The sequence below is a fragment of the Podarcis vaucheri genome, assembly GCF_965113315.1.
Source record: "Podarcis vaucheri genome assembly, chromosome: 2".
In the NCBI taxonomy this organism is placed as follows: Eukaryota; Metazoa; Chordata; class Lepidosauria; order Squamata; family Lacertidae; genus Podarcis; species Podarcis vaucheri.
Genome location: NC_138760.1, coordinates 20,385,980 through 20,405,385, shown reverse-complemented (window position 1 = coordinate 20,405,385; position 19,406 = coordinate 20,385,980). Strand labels below are relative to the sequence as shown.

The 19,406-nt window shown below is 44.4% G+C and overlaps 1 protein-coding gene across 1 annotated transcript in view; it reads right to left on the bottom strand.

The window, feature by feature from the left end:
• Positions 1-19,406, bottom strand: part of DIP2B (disco interacting protein 2 homolog B) — a 191,883-nt gene that overhangs the window by 4,794 nt on the left and 167,683 nt on the right. Inside the window, exons 23-37 of the mRNA XM_082212954.1 lie at positions 17,791-17,992; positions 16,682-16,791; positions 15,124-15,204; positions 14,514-14,637; positions 12,859-12,980; positions 11,633-11,744; positions 10,899-11,008; positions 9,438-9,568; positions 8,063-8,231; positions 6,705-6,875; positions 5,661-5,722; positions 3,774-3,831; positions 3,148-3,222; positions 2,564-2,741; positions 1,136-1,259 (exon numbers count right to left, since the gene is read on the bottom strand). Coding sequence (XP_082069080.1) covers positions 1,136-1,259; positions 2,564-2,741; positions 3,148-3,222; positions 3,774-3,831; positions 5,661-5,722; positions 6,705-6,875; positions 8,063-8,231; positions 9,438-9,568; positions 10,899-11,008; positions 11,633-11,744; positions 12,859-12,980; positions 14,514-14,637; positions 15,124-15,204; positions 16,682-16,791; positions 17,791-17,992 — 1,829 coding nt within the window. The remainder of the gene's footprint in view (positions 1-1,135; positions 1,260-2,563; positions 2,742-3,147; positions 3,223-3,773; positions 3,832-5,660; positions 5,723-6,704; positions 6,876-8,062; positions 8,232-9,437; positions 9,569-10,898; positions 11,009-11,632; positions 11,745-12,858; positions 12,981-14,513; positions 14,638-15,123; positions 15,205-16,681; positions 16,792-17,790; positions 17,993-19,406) is intronic.

The following is a 19,406-nucleotide window of genomic DNA, read 5'->3' as shown; positions in this document are numbered from 1 at the left end:
AGTCGCGAATGACTCTGGGGTTGTGGCGCTCATCTCGCTTTACAGGCTGAGGGAGCTGATGTTTGTCTGCAAACAGTTTTTCCAGGTCATGTGGCCAGCATGACTAAGCCGCTTCTGGTGAAACCAGAGCAGCGCACAGAAACGCCATTTACCTTCCCGCTGGAGCGGTACCTATTTATCTACTTGCACTTTGACGTGCTTTCGAACTGCTAGGTTGGCAGGAGCTGGGACTGAGCAACGGGAGCTCACCCCATCGCAGGGATTCAAACCGCCAACTTTCCGATTGGCAAATCATAGGCTAAGTGGTTTAGACCACAGCGCCACCCGCGTCCCTACACCATGCTTTACAAGGGGGGAAATGCACTCACAACGTACTTTAAATGTACACCTGAAAATGTTAAGGGTGAATGCAGCTAACAGGAATCTGAAAACATGTGTATAATACAAGTATTCCCCTTAGAGAGATGGGATTGACTGTCACTCTTTGACCAGTATATGTTCTGTGGCATACTTGGGTCTGTTGTTGTGTAACATGTGAAATGAACCTTAATGTTTTGCAGTACATTCCATACCAGCACTGAAGAGAGAATGTTTGGAGTTGTCATTCAAAGCTCAAAACTAATACAGTGGTGCCTCGCAAGACGAAAAGAATCCGTTCTGTGATTCTCTTTGTCTAGCGGTTTTTTCGTCTTGCGAAGCAAGCCCACTGACGGATTAGCGGATTAGCGCTATTAGCGGCTTATCTGCTGATCGGATCAGCTGATAAGCGGCTTAGCGGCTTAGAAAAGGGGGGGGGGGAGGAAAAAAACCAGCAGGAACTCGCAAGACATTGTCATCTTGCGAAGCAAGCCCATAGGAAATTCGTTTTGCGAAGCACCTCCAAAACGGAAAACTCTTTCGTCTAGCGAGTTTTCCGTCTTGCGAGGCATTCGTCTTGCGGGGCACCACTGTATTAGCCTCAGCTTAATAGTGTCCCAGTGTGTAGATGGAACAGCCAAGAATCCAGATTGCTATGATCCTGCTGTTACAATTGGTGCCCCTGTGTTATACTTCCAAACCTTTACCTTAACAATAATGCATTTTCATTTCAATGTTTTTTTGGGGGGGACGGGACGCAAGCTTCAGAGTGCCTTACCATTCAGCAATGCTCCTGTGCGTCCGAGAAACTGAGGTCTCTATGTCAATTGGATGATAGCGCAAGCCCCGTAGTTCAAGAGTTTCATCCAATGCCCCTACGATATACAGTGCATCATGGCGTTCTGGGGAGGAAAGAATAAATACTATATGTACAAATTCTTTAAAACGGAGTTAGTAAGTGATTGTGAGGGTAGCAAAAATGCCCTCAATAATTACATATGAGACAATATGTACATTATAAAGTGAACTAATAATTTAAAAACTTCACCTCTCCCCCCAAAAAAATTATAAATGAAAAAAAGTGAGGCAGTTCTGTTAGAAATAAGCAATAAAAGATTTGCCTTCTGTTGTAATGGTGGGCATGGGTGTAGCCGGGGGGGGGGGGGCAGCTGCCACCCTTAGATCAAGTAAAACAATAGACATACTTAACTGACCAATCACATTGGTTCTGCCCCAACGAAAGTCCTGCCCCCCTAACAATAATCCTGGCTACACCCGTGGTGGTAGGGACCCTCAAGGCCTCTCTATCTGGCTTCTGGATTCCACCCCCTGCCCTTCTCTGTACCCTCCTTGTGGTTTTTTGTCTAGCTGGAAAGGGTCCTTAAACCGTCGTAATGCCTCTTTGCTTGCTTGGATGGAGAAGGGTATGCGTGTGCAGAAACCACTGATTTCTGCACAGCTGTAGCCTGCTGTAGAAAAAGGTATGGGTCACATCCATTGCTCCACCCCCTTTGGGTCTCTGGCCTCAGCTACCAATCACAAGCAATGCCCAGAAAGTGGCCCTTGGGCTGAAAAGTGTTTTACTCCCCTGCCCCACCCCCCTGCTATAATATGACCCCTGACCATTAGGTCCGGTCGTGACTGACTCTGGGGTTGCGGCACTAATCTCGCTTTATTGGCTGAGGGAGCCGGCGTACAGCTTCCGGGTCATGTGGCCAGCATGACCAAGCCGCTTCTGGCGAACGAGAGCAGCGCACGGAAACACTGTTTACCTTCCCACCAGAGTGGTACCTATTTATCTACTTGCACTTTGATGTGCTTTCAAACTGCTAGGTTGGCAGGAGCAGGGACCGAGCAACGGAAGCTCACCCCGTTGTGGGGATTCGAACCGCCGACCTTCTGATCAGCAAATCATAGGCTCTGTGGTTTAACCCACAGCACCACCCGTGTCCCAAGTGCCACCCCCCCCTAAATACCAATAGCTAAGAAAGAAGCTACACAGTATATATATTTTTAGATCACATTATTCCATGCAATTGGGAACGTCCTTGCAAGAAAAACAGGCACATGTTCTGAAAAAAACACAAACGAATTCAGGGATAAGCTAGCTGCAAAATGTCCCCCCCCCCCCGAAGCTATCTGCACACTGCAATCCAAAGAAGTTTATGAACCTTCTCCCGAGGGGAAAAGGACTGTCTTGTCCTACCTCCACTGGCTGCTGTGAGCTCAGTTCGGCGTACAAATCCAAGGTACCCTGTTCGTGCCCAGAGAGTCTGGGCAGCGTCACCAAAGCTCAGGCGGGTGTTGAAATGATCTGCTTGGAGGGTTTCATTATCATAGATTGTGTAGTAACCACTGGCAGTGTGGGGGCTATTCACCCAGATCTGCAAAGTTGAGAAACACAGAACTTGATACTTAAAGGAGATCAAACAAAGACATGTCTTGCAATAAAACAGGCTGAAGTGAAAGGAAAGAGCTAAAATACAAATGCACATTTGACCTGCAAAACCCTTTAAATTCAAACCTGCCAAATTGTATAGGTGTTCTTTGGAACGTAGCTTCATTCAGAATGGATGCAATTTTCTAAAACGTATTTACTTTGATTTGAGATTCAAAAGATGTCCACATGCAAACTCAGCCAGCTGAACAAAACACTTGCCTTTAACACTGCTATGCAAATTTTCAGATTGCAAATCTGAAATGATCAACTGAACACCCTTGTGAAACAAAAAGGAGCTCTTCAAGACTGAACTGGATCAAATACATACATAAAACAAAGGCAGAAAATACCTCTCCAAGGTGAGAATCCCCAACTGGTCCTTTGGTCTCAGGATTAACAATTATCACCTTGACCCCGGGCAGTATCTAAGAGAGATGAAAAGTAGGCTTGAAAATTGGCTTCCGTATTAGTGACTCAGGTTTTACAAATCTGTCTTCAATTTTTCAGGGTATTATGCAGCTCTGATGCCCACAATTATAATGTAAGCAATTAGAATAGGGCATTTTATAGCAAAGAAGAGGTATATTTCATTAGGATAACTATTGTTGCCCACCTGACACCAGCTGTCTACTCAGGTGAAAAACACACAGAGAGAAGCCCTATTCTAAATCTAACTCAGAAACATTACTTCAGCCGGTCTAATTCATATGTTAAAAAATCTTCAGTACAAGCTACAATAAATGTAATGTGTCAAGTGGCACCAAAGGATAACTTTCAGGCCCAGATACACCAAATCTGTGAAACAACCTTTTTGATAACACAGAGAGGAGTTTGTTTAAAAGTTCTCTATCACATGCCATTAAAGCCTGACTTTGTTCCATTGTCCCCTTATTCTACAGGCATGCAGGAAACATTTCTCAAGGACCCAGAACTGTCTGGTTGCGTGCCAAGAACTCACAAACAGATGTGACATTACCTTGCCTGACTCTGAGAGAAGCAGGCTCTGTGGAGCACCTCTTTCAACTAACCGCACTCTGGAGAAAGAGATGGAATAATTTTTTTAATGCATGTGTTTGTAGTTTAGTAAGTAAATGATAAAAGTACCCTTCCAGTAAGGTTGCCACCTGTCCTGTATAATACAGGATTGTTCCATATTTCAATGTCAAATGTTATGTCCTGTATTGATACAGTTTGTCCTGCAAGTACAGTTTGTCTGTCTGGACAGTCAAATTTGCAAATTCGTGGGTGGGTGTGCGTGCCTGTGTATGACAAATTCCAGAGAGGCGATCCTGTTAGGCTGCAATAGATTGTAATGGATTGCTTTGAAGTCACTTCAGCACCAGATTGGGGGGGGGATCTCCCCCCTACCGCCCCACCCCGTCCTGTCCTGTATATTGTCAGAAGAAAGGTGGCAACCCTACCTTCCAGTATTCTGGACAACTTTTTAAATGTAGGCAAGCATAAAGTGAAGTTCAACATTATGCTATTACATTATGCATAAGTATATCAGCTTCCCAGACAGAACATGCCCCCTCCCTCTTGCACTGTGTACTTTTCTTTCTTACTTTTTTTAATAAAAATTTTATTGGGTTTTCACAATTTATACAAACACACACCAGACACGATACAGACATACAAACACGTATAATTTCAAATCCTTAATTTCTTAACCACTTTCCCCTGACTTCCCCACACCTCCCCTTCTTGCATCCCAATTTCATAGTTAACTCAGCAAGTTCTTATCTCCTACTCTTACCTCATTAATATTTTACTTAATCTTCTTGATTAACCAAATTTAACTTATAAACCTCAATTAAACAACAATACCCAACTTTACCTCCTTTTCTAAGGTCGACCCAAGTTCCCTTCCACAAATTTCCCAGTTTTATATATTAATTACCAAATATAATAACCAAAAACAACATACAATTATACACCCTTTGGATTCCAAAACTCTCTTCCCCCCCCCTTTCCCGGTTTCGATCCCCAAGAAATATCCATCAATCTATCAGTTCTCAGCCTGGGTCCCTCACACTGTGTACTTTTCTGGGGGGGTTGGATGGAGGGCAGAAGAGCTGGGCGGACCTCTGCCGTGTAAGCAAAAGCTCTTGCACAGAACTTCTGATGACAGGGTTTGTAGGTGAATGCTGCCCAGAGCTTTCTTCCAGTTCAGATTCAAGCCATGCCTGTGTGTGTGTGTGTGTGTGTGTGTGTGTGTAAATGAATCAATCACAGTCCAGCACCCAAGACCTAAAGAGCAGTCACTTCTGAACAATAGTTTCTGATGCCTATGGAGCAAACGAGGGAGGGAAAGGCTGGTAAAACAGAATTAGCTGGACTACTTGGAACCAGAACACTGCGGATTAGGGCAAATGGAAACAGCAGCCTGGTTAGCAAGTCCCACAAAAGCTGCTAGCCTGCAAAACATTTAACTCTTATGAATAAAAAGCAGGAAAGTAAAAAACACTGCAGGCTAGACTAGAAATACAGCTTAATGGCAGAGAAGACGTGAAGCGCACTCTGTCTCCTGTTTCATGGATCGCTCCACTTGTCCATGCCTGCTCCGGTGTGTTTCTACTTTGCTTCCTATACAGCAAGGAAGGGAAAGTGGAAACACACCAGAGTTTGCAAAAGAAAAACTGAGCACCTTTGTCAGCTCGCTCGGCTTCTTTGCTGTTCACAGGGGAAGGGGCTTCCTTTCCCTCAAGGCCAGCATGAAAGCCAAGCAAACTGGCTAAAGGAGGGACACGCTGCTCTGTTCCTCTTTTGCCAGCCCACACACTCACCTGCAGGGAATTCCATTCTTGGTTACAGAATAACAACATAAAACAAATACATAAATAGATAAATATAGTAGTAGTACCTGTCATGTCTTAAGGATTTCAGATCCACATACACCGTGGTAGGATCAGGCCCTGAGGTTCCCTAAAACATTAACAGAGGTTATTTTTATGTGTATTTAGTTCCTACTCCTAATGAGACAAGTAATAATTAGAAGCTCTTCTGTGGATGATCAAATGCCTAAGGCTCAGAGTGCATGTATTGAGCAAGGAATAGTTTCTGCTGGAAACATAAGAATATATGGAAGACTTTCCACCACTTCTGACTAACACTACAATCCCCATTTTTCTCAGTCCACAGAAGGATAGACAAGCAACATAGAGCAGCCCTTTCTCGTGTATAAATATGTGTGTATGTGTCTGTGTGAGACACACATTGGCATATAAGAAAAGATCACATGGATTTTCATCTGTTACTGGTCACCCACTTCCTTCTGTATGTATTTATGTATTGCAAGCCGCCGAGAGTGGCTGGGGAAACCCAGCCAGATGGGCAGGGTATAAATAATAAAATTATTATTACAGTCATACCTTGGTTCTCGAATGGAATCCATTCTAGAAGTCCGCTCAACTTCCGAAAACGTTCAAAAACCAAGGTGCAGTTTCCAATTGGCTGCAGGAGCCTCTGGCACTCAATCGGAAGTTGCAGAAACCACGTAGGACGTTCAGCTTTCCAAAAATGCTCGCAAACTGGAACACTTACTTCCAGGCTTGTGGCATTCAGGAGCCAAAATGTTTTAGTCACAAGGAGTTTGAGAACCAAGATACAACTGTATTATTATTATTATTATTATTATTATTGACTGATAAAAACCTTTCTTCTCCTTCGAGCAAATGCGATCTCTTGAATTGTTCAGCAGTGTAAGTGGATGTAACTGTTTGTGCTCACAGCAGGAAAAACAGCTCTTAGATTATAAAACAATCTAAGGTGTCGAGAGGTCAGTGAAAATAGTGGTGTAAATCAGAACAAAGCCTCCTTCAAAGGCTGGATTTGCAGGTTGGGAATACATCGACTGTGCAGGGCCCCCTGAAACCCAATAAGGAAACCAACAAGGCTTCACTGTTACCTGTAAACAGATAGCAACATTGACTCTTGACCCAAAAGTGGTGCTGACTGCACGAGGTGAGAGGCCAATGTCCTTGAAGAGCTTGGAGAAGGACTGAGTAAGGGCAATACGTGGACGCTCTTCTGCCACAACCACACAGGTCCGGACACCAGACAGGTTAATGCCTCTTGCCTGCCAATACACACAATGAAACTAGTTAGCTTCTAATAGGCAAAACAAGGGCAATGTTAGCCAGTCCTCCATTTAGCACCCCGGTTTTGTAGCCTGCAATGCATAATTAGGTTCTCTGTTATGCTATCACTGTTTCCTGATCACTAGGAAATCACTGGCACAGCAATATCTGTTTAATACTCCTGATCTACTCCTTTAGAAATGTAAGGACAAAATGTACCAGTGTTACCCTTCCCATAGAACCTGTAGTTTTTAGGCAGATATGGGAGTCCAGGGCACACTCGGCATTTTGTGGCAGAAGAGAAAAAACCTCAAAGGATCAAAAGATATGAACTGTATTCAAAGAGTCAGATCAGTATGTACCATCAGGGTTGCTGGGTAATCATTAAAACAATATGCATTTTGTGCAAATGGCAAGATATCCATCTGGTCACACTAACATAGCAAAAAGAAAAAGTTCTAACAATGGGGTCCAATGACTCACCCTTCCCAACTCACCATTGACAAAAATCCAGTTGACACCAAAGAGTGCAGGTCAAGCCTGAATACTGGCCTCATTTGTACAGAACACACTAAGTAATGCTAAGAAGCAAATCATGGGCTGCTGAGTTTTTCCTGATCCCACCCCAGCAGAAATCTTACTAGCTTTGTTTGATGAACCAACTGGCTATAACAGGTAATAAATAATCTTGCACCAGAGGACTGAACGAGCAGCATCTGTTACTTTTAAATGCAAAATCTACCATGCTGCTCCATTTTACTCACAAATTCAAGAGTAGTGATTCTGCCTTCTGAGCAACATTCCCTTGCCACTATCTTTTCTGAGTTAGATACTGTACTCTGTTTATTTATTTAAAATATTTATCAAGTGCACTTTTCCACAGATTTAAACTAAACTGGCAGTACACCAGGAACACAAACGAATAGCAGAGCTCATGCGCAGCTTCTTCATTCATTTCGATGGTGCTTATGCAGAATAATTTCTCAGTTGATTGTGCTCAATGTTTCTAAACTGAATTTCAAAGATGCCTACACCAGATAGTCAGATAAACCTTAAGAAAAAAAGCTCCTTACAAAAGGAAGATATCCAAATTTTCAATTGTGACATTCTGAAAACCAGAATGTGTTTTTTTAAAATGGAAACAAATTCCCACCAATACCTACTGTAACGCGCTTGAGCTTCTTACCTTTAAAACATCAACCTGATTCCCAAGCCCCTTTGTACACATGTCCATGACCGAGTAGGAACAGAAAGTGTCCCGTATTTTATACTGGCTTACAGTGGAGAGCCACAGAAAAAGGTTGGATTCCAGCTCCATAGGAGGAATTAAGATGGATTGGTGACCAGAGTACACACTGCCAAGGAAGATCACAGACAAGAGAATATATATCAGTTTTTGGAAGTGGATGGAGTCCATTCACTTGGCACTGCCTAACCTGTTCTCCTGATGGTGACTTCAGTGCTCACATGCAAACCACCACCCCAGCCCCCACTGGTATCTAAATCCAAGCAAATTCCAGGCTTATTGGCACACAGCAGCTGTTGAGACAGATCATTATTAGCTGGGAGTTGTTGCGATTGTTCAAACCATTAACCACAGAAGCATCAGTGGCTCTTATACGGCATTTATTTATAAGACCTATTTATATAAATTTTAACCTTGCTGAATAGCTCCACAGAGGCCCTTGGCCATGTTGTATCTGATCTCAGTATTACCTAGAGATTTCTGGAGCTCAGCTGTTTGCACTGCTGCAGGGGACAGGGTATTGCAGGTTTGTGGATCATGAATGTTTTGGGTAAGTGAGTCACCAAATGTAGGTCTCAGGCTTAGAATAGCTCATGAACAACTAAAATGAATTTTTCCGTGTGTATCCGGAAGGCTGCATTTAAATTAAATTATTTGTACTAGATAAACATCATCTCCTTGCAGACATATAATCCCCAAGGGGAAAGTGTCAACACATAGGATATAAAGGGGGGAAAGATTTTGACTCTGCACAGTTTCGATATATTGAGCAGACTCTGTCAATCTTAATAGCCCAAAGACAAATGTTAAGACAGCTAGCTGATGAAATTTGCTTGCTGTTTACTCCTGGCTCATGTGAACTGGATTCACTTCACAGGAACCCCCAGATGTTCCAATCAGACCCTTTGAACAGACAAAGACCAGTGTTCCTGCTTACACCAGCCAATGACCATTCCCCTGCAAGTTTATCCATTCTTCTAACTCAGCGGTTGGCAACCTGTGGCCCATGGGGGTCGTTTAACCGGCCCATGGACCCCTGCTGCCCGCTTGGTCAGCTCCCGTGCACCACGCTAAACCGGCATGGAGCAGAGCAGGGACCAGCGATGCTGGCTGGCTTCCCATTGGCTGCAGGAAGCTCCTCCTCCGCATGTTTCCTCCGCACCAGAAGGAGTGCCAGAAATAGTGTGTGTGTGTGTGTGTGTGTGTGTGTGCATGTGCGTGCGCTCCAGCCCACCGTGGTGTCTGCGGGACCGTGAACTGGCCAAAGCCACAAAAACTTTGCTGACCCGTGTTCTAACTGCATCCTGGTTCCTACCTGCAAAGGCACCAAAGTGCAAAGCCAAGCCCACAATAGGGATCTAAACAGATGGCAATCTGACGTGAGGAGTATAGTTCACACTGGAGTTTTATGGCTCTGCAGAGGGCGCTGACTGCTGCATGGGACATCTGGAAAAAGGGAGAGGGGTTAGTGAATCCAAGGGGCACAATAGCAAGAAACTGATAAATACAACCTTACACGTATGCCCATGAGAAACCACATTGTGAGGTTAAGTGATGCTGATTATTTAAAGCATTAGTTTAACTATTTCACTAAATCAGGAAAGCAAGCCCAGAATCATTCCTTAGTATAGATTGGTGCTGCTTTCTTCATAGCAGCATCAAGAGCTTCTTGCGTCCATCATAGACAGCCTTGTTAAGAAAGGCAGGAAAGGATTACTGTCCTCACAGTATGAACAAGTTCAAAGGGGGGGAAACGGAGCTCATGGAGACAAAGGACTTTTGCCCAGCCTTGCACAGGCAGTCTGTGGCTGAGCAAGAAATCCAAGCTTTAATATGTTCTCCCAATTCTCAGACTACTGAGATGCTGTTGCTCTCCCACAGCCCAGGATGCCAAATGCTTTGCAAAGGCTAATGGTGACCATCTCACTGCGCAATGTGCCACAGGAATAGTCCATTGCATCAGACAGGTCCACTCTAACATCAACACTGCTCAGTTCTATCACATTCACAGCCCAACAGGACAATGATAAAAATCCACCAACAGCATACAAATCAATATGGCTAACCTGATCCAAAACACCCACCCACCCCACTCACACATGAAAACAAAGACGACCACAGCCAACCCCAAATGAACAGCCACACCCTAGGCCAACCCCAACCTCTCTCACCACCAAAGGAACACAAGTGAACAGCAGAGAACCTGCACAAGCAACACTGACACAAAACCCCACATATATTAAGTAAAATAGAAACATCACCACCTGACCCCACCCCCACTCATCATTTTCCCCTCCACCTCTTTTCCCCTATTCTTCCTAATATCTCAACAAATGAAACTGATTTCTAAAAAACCCCCACAAAAGTTACATGGGGAAAAATACGAGAGAGAGAGAGAGAGAGAGACATTGCACATACCTTTGTAAATCAAGAAAATCTTTAATAAATGCTGCAATTTGGTTTGGTTTTGTCCCTGCTGAGCCAGGGATCAGGCAGCAGTAAACTGCTGGCAAGCCTGGCACAAAAGGAAACCTATCCTATGCATGCATGCCACAAACTCCTGTGTGGTCTAAGCTCTTTCTAATTTCATTTAAACCATTGGAACACCAGGAACATCACTCAAATTATTGACTGAGGTATGGTGCTAAGTAACATGCCAGTCCAATGTATTCATAATCTTGCAGCCAAAGATGTGAAAGCCCCTAAGGTACATCTAGGGCTCAGGCTATAGAACAGGAGCCCAAACACAAAACCGACTAGCGAGACACTACTGTACCTTCACTCCTGTAAGCATCCCTGTTGTGGAAACACTGAAATCCAGGTATGCCAACATTTCTGGAGTTGGTGGTTTATAGACCTGAGGTAGCCGCTTCCTGGGCAAATCATCTGGAGCACATAAAAAAATGAAAGTGAAACGAAATTTTGTATGTGGTCTTTAAAAATGAGCTTCTCTGGGGAACAAAGCAAGTAGGAGATGCTGGAACGCAATGGAACTACCTTTGGCAACACACGTACAAGGTAGTCTCTTTGTTTTCCAAATAAATTACAACCGGGACCTGTTTACATATTTCCTAAAAACAATTTGCCTAAGAAAAGGAGAATGCCCACATCATACAAGAAGCTAATCGGCTCAACTTTTAAGATGACCTATGAGGACACACACATACACATCACCAGGTGGGCGAAGAAGTATCTGATTACCCTGAACTTAATCTGATTTCATCAATCAGCCTATTCGTTTTAAGTAAACAGAATGTCATGCAGTACTTCCAAGGAAATATGGGCTACAAGCAGATGACCAATGATTGTCTATCATTTGAGAACCTTGCTAAGGTGTGAAATCAGATTTGGACTTGTATTTTGAAGGCGGCAGTAAGCAACTGGAGACTTTAAATGGCTTCTCTTCTCTGTGAATGCTCAACAATTGTTGTATTGGTGAGAAATCCCTCTCCTCTATGAATATGGCTAGCAAGTAACTAGAACAGCTGGACAGACCAGTAGCTCTCTTACCTGTATCAATGATGGTTGGCCAGGTTTTCACATCAACAGCAGATGCTGCCTCTCTGGATCTCAGTAGCCTCATCAAGGTCTGACTTGTGAGGATACAGGCAGCTTTGCTAACCTAAAACACATTGAACAAGTGACTGCTTTGAGGAAGCAAACAAAGAATTAGCAAACACAGACTACCATAAACTAACCTGAGATTTAAGAGCTTGTAAACTAAGGAACTTGGCTGCATTTGAAACCACCACCTATTAGTATAGTGTTTCTTTGAGTGTTCAAAGTGCTTTACACAGTGTGTCATGCAAACCAGGCCAGGGCAAGCCAAACGTTAGTTAAGTGAGACTGTCTTTGTATACTGTCCAAACCAGGACCTGTGCTTAAGCTCTCTCCTCACTAACCAAGAGCTGTAACCACGAGTCCCAGTTGGGACAACAGGCTGAGCTCAGCATGGCACAGAAGCGGAAAGGATCGCAGAGGAGCAGGGCAGTCTCACTAAGCTAATATTTGGCTTAGTGCGTTGTGTGAATGAGGCCATTATCCCAGTATTCCTTAATGGAATCCTGCACAGTATCTCATTATTATTAACCCCCTATTAAAGGTTTTTTTGGGGGGAGGGGGACAATGCTGAGAGACAGCAGTTTGCCTAACACTACCCAGTGAGTCTGTGGCTGAACTGAGGTTTGAATCTGGAACTCACCAGCCCACAGATCACACTCTGAGTTTCATGTCCAGTATCTTCAAGTTTCACGGACTTAAAACGTTTCATGTTTTTCTTGTCCAGCTTTGACCTTGCCCTGAGAAGCATCCAGCCCTTTTGTTACTTTGTATTTTACAAGAATCGGCAACCACAGAAGGGCTATTGTACTAGCATGAAACAGAATACCACATTCTAGTGCAACAGAATACATTAGAATGCAATGGTGTTCTTGTTCAGCTTAAGTGTGAAGGACAAGAGGAAGGTGAATGCACAATGTGACCTGGAACATAAAAGGGAAACTAGCTGGCAAGATGAAAACTGTTCCCACTCATTTAATGTTCTGTGAATTATGAGGCAGCAACAAGGTATTTCCACCGCATTTCACTGGTAGCAGCATAACAAACATAGAAAATATTTTTCCACGGGATTAACAACACTCTCTACCAGCTAACGTTCAAGAAACAGCTATTTCATTACTCTGAGATAAAAGGCCAACATTTGGATGTAAACGGCTTTCAAGCTTTTTGCTACTCACATCTACAATCATCCGCACGGTGGGCAAAGTGGCAGTGAGATTCTGAGCGTGTGGAGGCCGGACAGTCACAGGGATGCAACCAGCATACAAGCAGCCATAAAATGCTGCAATGAGCTCGATGCCTGCAAGAACACAGGAAGATATAGCAGAGAAGTAGCTCAACATCCTCCACATGTTGTCCAGATTTTCTGCTGCAATGAGCTCCTTAAAGATCGGCAGGGACTGGCAGGATGCTGACAAGCGTGAGGCAGGGGGAGTGGGGTTGGAGTCTGACTTGGGAGAATGCAGGCAGCGGTTTGTGGGTGCCTGTACCAGCCAGGAGGCAAGAATCGGAGGCAAGAGGAAGCTTCAGAGTTGGAAGAGGAGGCAGGCAAGGCAAGTGAAGAACCAGGTGCTTCCCCACCCTCTTCTACACCACTGTCTCAAGAACCAGGAGAGAATTTAAGCAGGAAGAGCAGAGGAGGCTTCCTTGTAGGCCTAGTCTCTGGCTACATGAGCGCAGCCCGTTGTGGGAAGGTACATAAACCGGTGCAAGGGGAGCGATTCCCAGTTGCTGCAACTGCTCCATAGAGTGTGGACTTTGGGAGAAGCTGCCTAGATGCTAGATTGGTTTGTGTATGTATCCAGAGCTGTAGAAGCGGCTGTGTTATCTCTGATGATAAAGAGTGAACTCTCTGCCATGTGCATTCCTTTGGCTGGAAGCGCCCTTGAAAAAGAGTCACAGCTCTGGAGGGCAAAACACTCCTCACCCACAGCTCAAGGTGGAAATGCAAGCCACGGAGGAAAACTGGTGGCAGCAGAGCAGACAAGGCAAGAGAGAAATTTTAAGAGGAGCAAAAGAAGCTGCCATGAAGACCCATTCCTAATTTACACTAGGAATGCAGTAAAAACTTGTTGAGTGAATCACTACACAAAATAATCTGGCAAAGCAAGGGAGAATGAAATGCAGCAGATCTAGACTGGGATCACCAATATGATTATTTGTCACAGTGAAAAGCAGTATTAAGCCACACTGGGGGAAAAGGCCACTTTTTGGATTCTCACTCCAAGATTATGCCTATCGAAGCTAAGCATCTATTTGGCAGAAACCCCAGAAAACTTTGCTGATTGGGGGGCAGGGAGATTCAGAAGCCAGAAAGGGGTGCAAGCAGGGAAATGAAACAGAGGACTGAAAATCATTAAAATGCCCATAGTCCAAACTACCACTGAACTTCCCAAATGTATAAAACATCATCTCCTGGGCCTAAACTTGTTGAGAAATGAAAACAGAACATTATTTGACCTGAGTTGAAGTGCAAACAAAAAGATCCCCTCGATCATTCTTCTCATCTTTCTCTCTTTCTTTTATTAAAAAAATTAATTTTTATTACAGATTTTCTTTGTTTACAAAAGTATGTGCATCCTCTCTTTCTTCAGGTTGTGTTTTCTACAGATCAGTTACATTTGTTGCACTCTTCTCATCACTTGAAGCAGAGTTTCTGTTACAAGTCACATGATCTTCCCCACGTTTGAATTTGCTATACCAGACACCTCAATTTTGCACATCGTAATGCACTCCTTACATTCCAGGGCACAGCAAAGCTTTGCTGTTTAGAGATAACAGGATGTACTGAATTCTGTGAAACTCCACACCAACAACCCCAGGCATTGCTTACCAGGAGGATAGAGCAGCACCACGTTATCACCGGCATTGAGGTGTCCCTTTTCATACAGAATCGATGCGATTCGCTCAGCTCGCTTGTGCAGCTGCAGGCAGGTGGCTGTACAGACAGGGGCCCCCTGGAAGAGACAGAAAGAAACATCCTCTAAACAAATGCATGGTGCTTGAAGAGAGTGCTTTGGAAACATATCTGAACAAATACAGGCTGGTCTCTGGAGGATCACTTGATCTCTCTCTCAATTCACTTTAACTGCAATGTGCAAAGAGTCTTGGGGGAATGATGCTTTTATTAACACAGCCCCATGACTGGGCAAATGATGACTGTTACACGCTCAAAGGATGCATGGAAACCTCCTGGTTTCTATCTCTGATTATCATGATTTAAACTTATCATGAACCCATCCTCTTCCATTATGTGACTAACCGTCTGAGCCCAGCAAATGCATTGACCTCAGCTGACATGGCACACAACCCTTAAGCCTGAACACACACCCCAAAACGTGGAAGAAGCACGTATCAACTGTGCCCCTACTCTACAGGGAGTACAAGGCACATAAAAGTTTGCTAAATGCATTATTTGTATGTTATCTGACCCCCATCCCTACCTTTGCATTGAGCAGGAGGAAAAGCATGTGCTCAGGCGTTGCTTGTGCTCTCCACTGGAGCACCTCAGACAGGAATTGATGCTGCAAAGAAAAGAAACTGTTAAGCTGCAAAGGCAACCTAAAGATGTGACAGGGCACTGGTGCAAAGAGGGAGGTGGTCCTTCGTAGATCAGCCCAGGCTTCTTTGGACACCCATTGGATGGGAACAGAGAGGCAGAACAATGCTGCTTTAGGTGTGCGGTGGGAGATCCCAGAGGGGTGACTGTGGGGCCAGTCTAGGTGGGACTACTTGGGGTCCACACTGAACAGACGTCTGGCAAGTATGCAGAGGAAACAAGAGCCAGAAGAGACTTTGATTTAAGCAGCTTAAGGGAACTGGGCCAATGTGTGGTTACCTTTTTTGTTTAATAGCTCTGCAGTGTGGCGAGGGCAAAAGTGCCAAGTGTCAAAGCAGTTATGATCCTAACTAGAGATGGGAAGCCCTGGAAAAAACCGGAGAAAGTGGAAAAACAACAACAGGATTTCCCCTGTTTTTTTCACAAACCATTTTTTCTGTTTGGTTTTGTCAGATGGCAGTGGTGGTTGCTCGCGAGTAACCAGCCAGGACTCAGACCTGTCTTTTACAGGTTTTATTTTGGTGCAAACTATTTACAGTGCAGAGTCACAAGTTCATGACTGCCTCAATCGCTAGCAGAATCCGGGAGTGGCTGTCTCCTGGAACTCCCCCAACATAAAAGTCTCGTTACTCCCAGCCTTTTCCTTCCCTCTTTGCGCTTTAGACCTCTGCGCAGGGTGGGCAACGGAAGGGGCGTGCTTCCCTCCTGGCCGGCTTGGCCAGGAGCGGTGCTGAGGCTTCCCGCAGCATCCTCTGGTCCTTTTCCCTCTTCCCCACTGGAGGTGAGGCTTTCCTCACCACCAGAAGAGGAACTGCTTCGCAAGATTTTCAGAGGCTCCCTGTAAAACAACTGCCCCTCTGTTTCCCGCCCCTGTTCCGATGGCAGTTCCCTGACAGGTTTGCCCCCATCTTTTCTGGTTTTCCCCCAGGTCTTCCTGTCTCTAATCCTAACCCTCTTCCCAAAATTATGTAAAACTCTGGATAGCTCAGTTGTTTGTATGTGGTGCTGATAATGTCAATTATGCAGGTTCGATCCCCATATGGGACAGCTGCACATTGCTGCATTGCAGGGGTTTGAACTAGAGGATCCTGAGGTTTTCTTCCAACTCTGCAATTCTCTGATTCTCTCCCCTCTCTCAAAGACAGAGCCTGCTCTGCTGCAGGATACAGCTCCTGCTTAGACTAGGCCTGTAGCCACCTGGCCAGGCAAACCAGCAATTACCTCTGGGCAAACCAGAGTGATAAATGGCTCTCCTGACTCTTTAGGATTTAATGGGCAGGAGAAAAGCACGTGCATACAAATCATCGGCGTGATGCTGTTCTCCACTTGGGGCGCTAGCCTGCAAACACTTTTGTTTGACAAGGCCAAGTAAGCAGCTGTGCATCAGATCGCCCGGTTCCAATCCGGGAAGCAGGTTTGTATCACACGCAACAGAAGCTCACCTTTCTCACCAAATCGTTCTCTTCTATCTGTCCAAGGTCTCTCCCAGAGGCCTGTGCAATGCGCTTCCCTGCAACCAAGTTCCCCACCATCACAGAGGCGGGGCCGACACCTGTTGGCAACAGCAAACACTTGGTAAAGGAAGGCAAAAACCACACAGTTGTGTACAAAAGCAGTATGGGAGGAAGGGAACTAAATTAGGCACCACCCTGGTAAGAGGATTCCAAGAATAAGGCATGAGACTGAGCTTTACAGGGGAGGAAACCACAGCAGATACGTTTAAAAAACCCCTAAAACAATGCAAAATAGACACACAGGGCAAAGATCCATTTATGCTGCTGGGAAAGCCTGTCAAAACAAAAATATATTCAATTTCTTCTAGGAAGTGCAGATAATGAGTGTCTGTTGTACTCAACAGCAACACTACTGCACAGAACATATGCAGCCACACTGAAAGCCCTGCTCCAGGTTACTGCAGAACAGGTTTCTGAGATCTTTTAATTACTTCATGAAAAATAAATTGTGTTCATTTCAGAGTATTCATTCTATAGATTTTTTTGGTGGGTGTCCCAAATAAACTTCCATCCATTAATTTTCTTGAAAAGAGGTTATAAGGCCTTCCTGGTCACATGAACAGTATCAGTGAAGGGATTTCAACCAAGAATAAGCTTCCGGTCCAATTAGACTGCAGTGCTAAACACAACTTCCTAAATAAGTCCCATTGAACTCAACGAGGCTTACTTCTGAGTAAACGTTTATAGGACTGTGTTGCTAGTGTGGATTTTTAATTTTTTTTAAGAACCAGGGCCCTGCGGGACTTGACATCTTCCCGCAGGGCCTGCAAGACAGAGCTGTTCCACCAGGCCTTTGGCCAGGGCACAGCCTGACCCCCTCCCTCGGCAATCTTCGCGGAGCTCTGGCCCAATGGTTGCCAGTGGTTTGAATTAATTAATTTTATAATGAATGATTTTAGTGTGTTGTTTATGCTGTACTTTTGTACTGTTTTATTGTTGTTAGCCACCCTGAGCCCGGCTTTGGCTGGGGAGGGCGGGATATAAACAAAATTTATTATTATTATTATTATTACTGTCGTGTTTTCTCATACAGTTACCTGGTTGTTTTTGCCTGGGTTTTGGCAGATTAGTCACACACGTGTGCGGGCACATGAGAATGTTGCATGGGTGCAGTGACCCCTCCAGGAAGTGCTGTTTGGTCTGAGATATATGGATCCCTCCCAGAGGAGTTTTTGGCAAAGTATTGGCTGGAACAAGAGCGAGGCAATATACTCCCACTTGGTGAATGCTGTCAATCGCCTAGGAATAAGAAAACAAGAGAATGACTTTCCAGCGCAGCTGAGCTGTGAATCGCTTCAATTCATTACCTGGGTGGCTCAAGAAGAGATGCAGGCAAACCCATCACCGAAAGCTACAATGTAAATATATCACAAGCTTAATGGTCACTGCTACCTTGCAAGTAAGATACTGAGCTAATAAACAACGGGCAGTTAGAAATAATCAAGGCAGGCCACATTCTCACAGGAAGCTTTCTGCACTCCTAATTTACAATGAAAGCATATTATACAGTAAAGCTTGGGGGGGGGATGGGATTTAAGGTGTGGGGTTGAAGAAATAGGCCTACATTATGTTTTCACCTTTGCAGGTGGGATAGTCAGGGGAGGGGTCATTAACCTTGTGTGCATGGACACTACATGATCTTCAGCTCCTAGTGCATTGAAAAAGGTTTCTCCCTTTCAATAAAAACACACACCTTCACGTTGTATTGCCCTTATTTTGAAACAATTACTTTTAAAAGTGACTTTAGGGGAAACCTTATGCAAACATGTTAATAACAGTAAGAGAAACAAGATGTGTGTGGCTTTGGGTTTGTTTCTTGCATCACTCCTTGTTTTTGAATCCCACACACTTTTGCCGTAATTCAAAATAAAAAGAAAGAAAGAAATGCACTCCTATACCGAATACATTTACTTGGTATTGAGCTTTATTGGGACAATGGGATCCGCTTCTGAATAAATATACACAACTGCTTTTTTAAAAATACTGAAAGCTGGATTTAACAGCTGTTGCTGGTGGGCTTCCTTTGGCCCTATGAAATTTAAACCTGTACAGTGGTACCTCAGGTTAAGTACTTAATTCGTTCTGGAGGTCCGTTCTTAACCTGAATCTGTTCTTAACCTGAAGCACCACTTTAGCTAATGAGGCCTCCCACTGCTGCTGCGCCGCCGGAGGACGATTTCTGTTCTCATCCTGAAGCAAAGTTCTTAACCTGAGGTACTAGTTCTGGGTTAGCAGAGTCTGTAACCTGAAGCGTATGTAACCTGAAGTGTATGTAACCTGAGGTACCACTGTACAATAAAATGCTTTGCCTAAGAGGTTTTAATATTATACCTCTGTTTCTGTTTCTGTATGTAACAGGTGTGACATACGGAATTATCATCATCATCATCAATTCCATGCGTGAACCCAAATACATATGAATCACTTTCTGCTGGGTGGTGCTGGATTTATTTTGGTTCTCGCCACCTTAGAAGAGGCTGCTTTGTGCAAAAATAAACATGTAGTGGCCCTTAAGAATGCAAAAGTTGGCGATCTCTACCAATTGCATCCCACTTCATTGATCTAGAAACTCCAGCCACAGACAAGACTCCTCAGTGTGTCTGGCAAAGCACGGGCCACCACTAGCTGCTTCTGTTCCTAACAGGATGCCAGT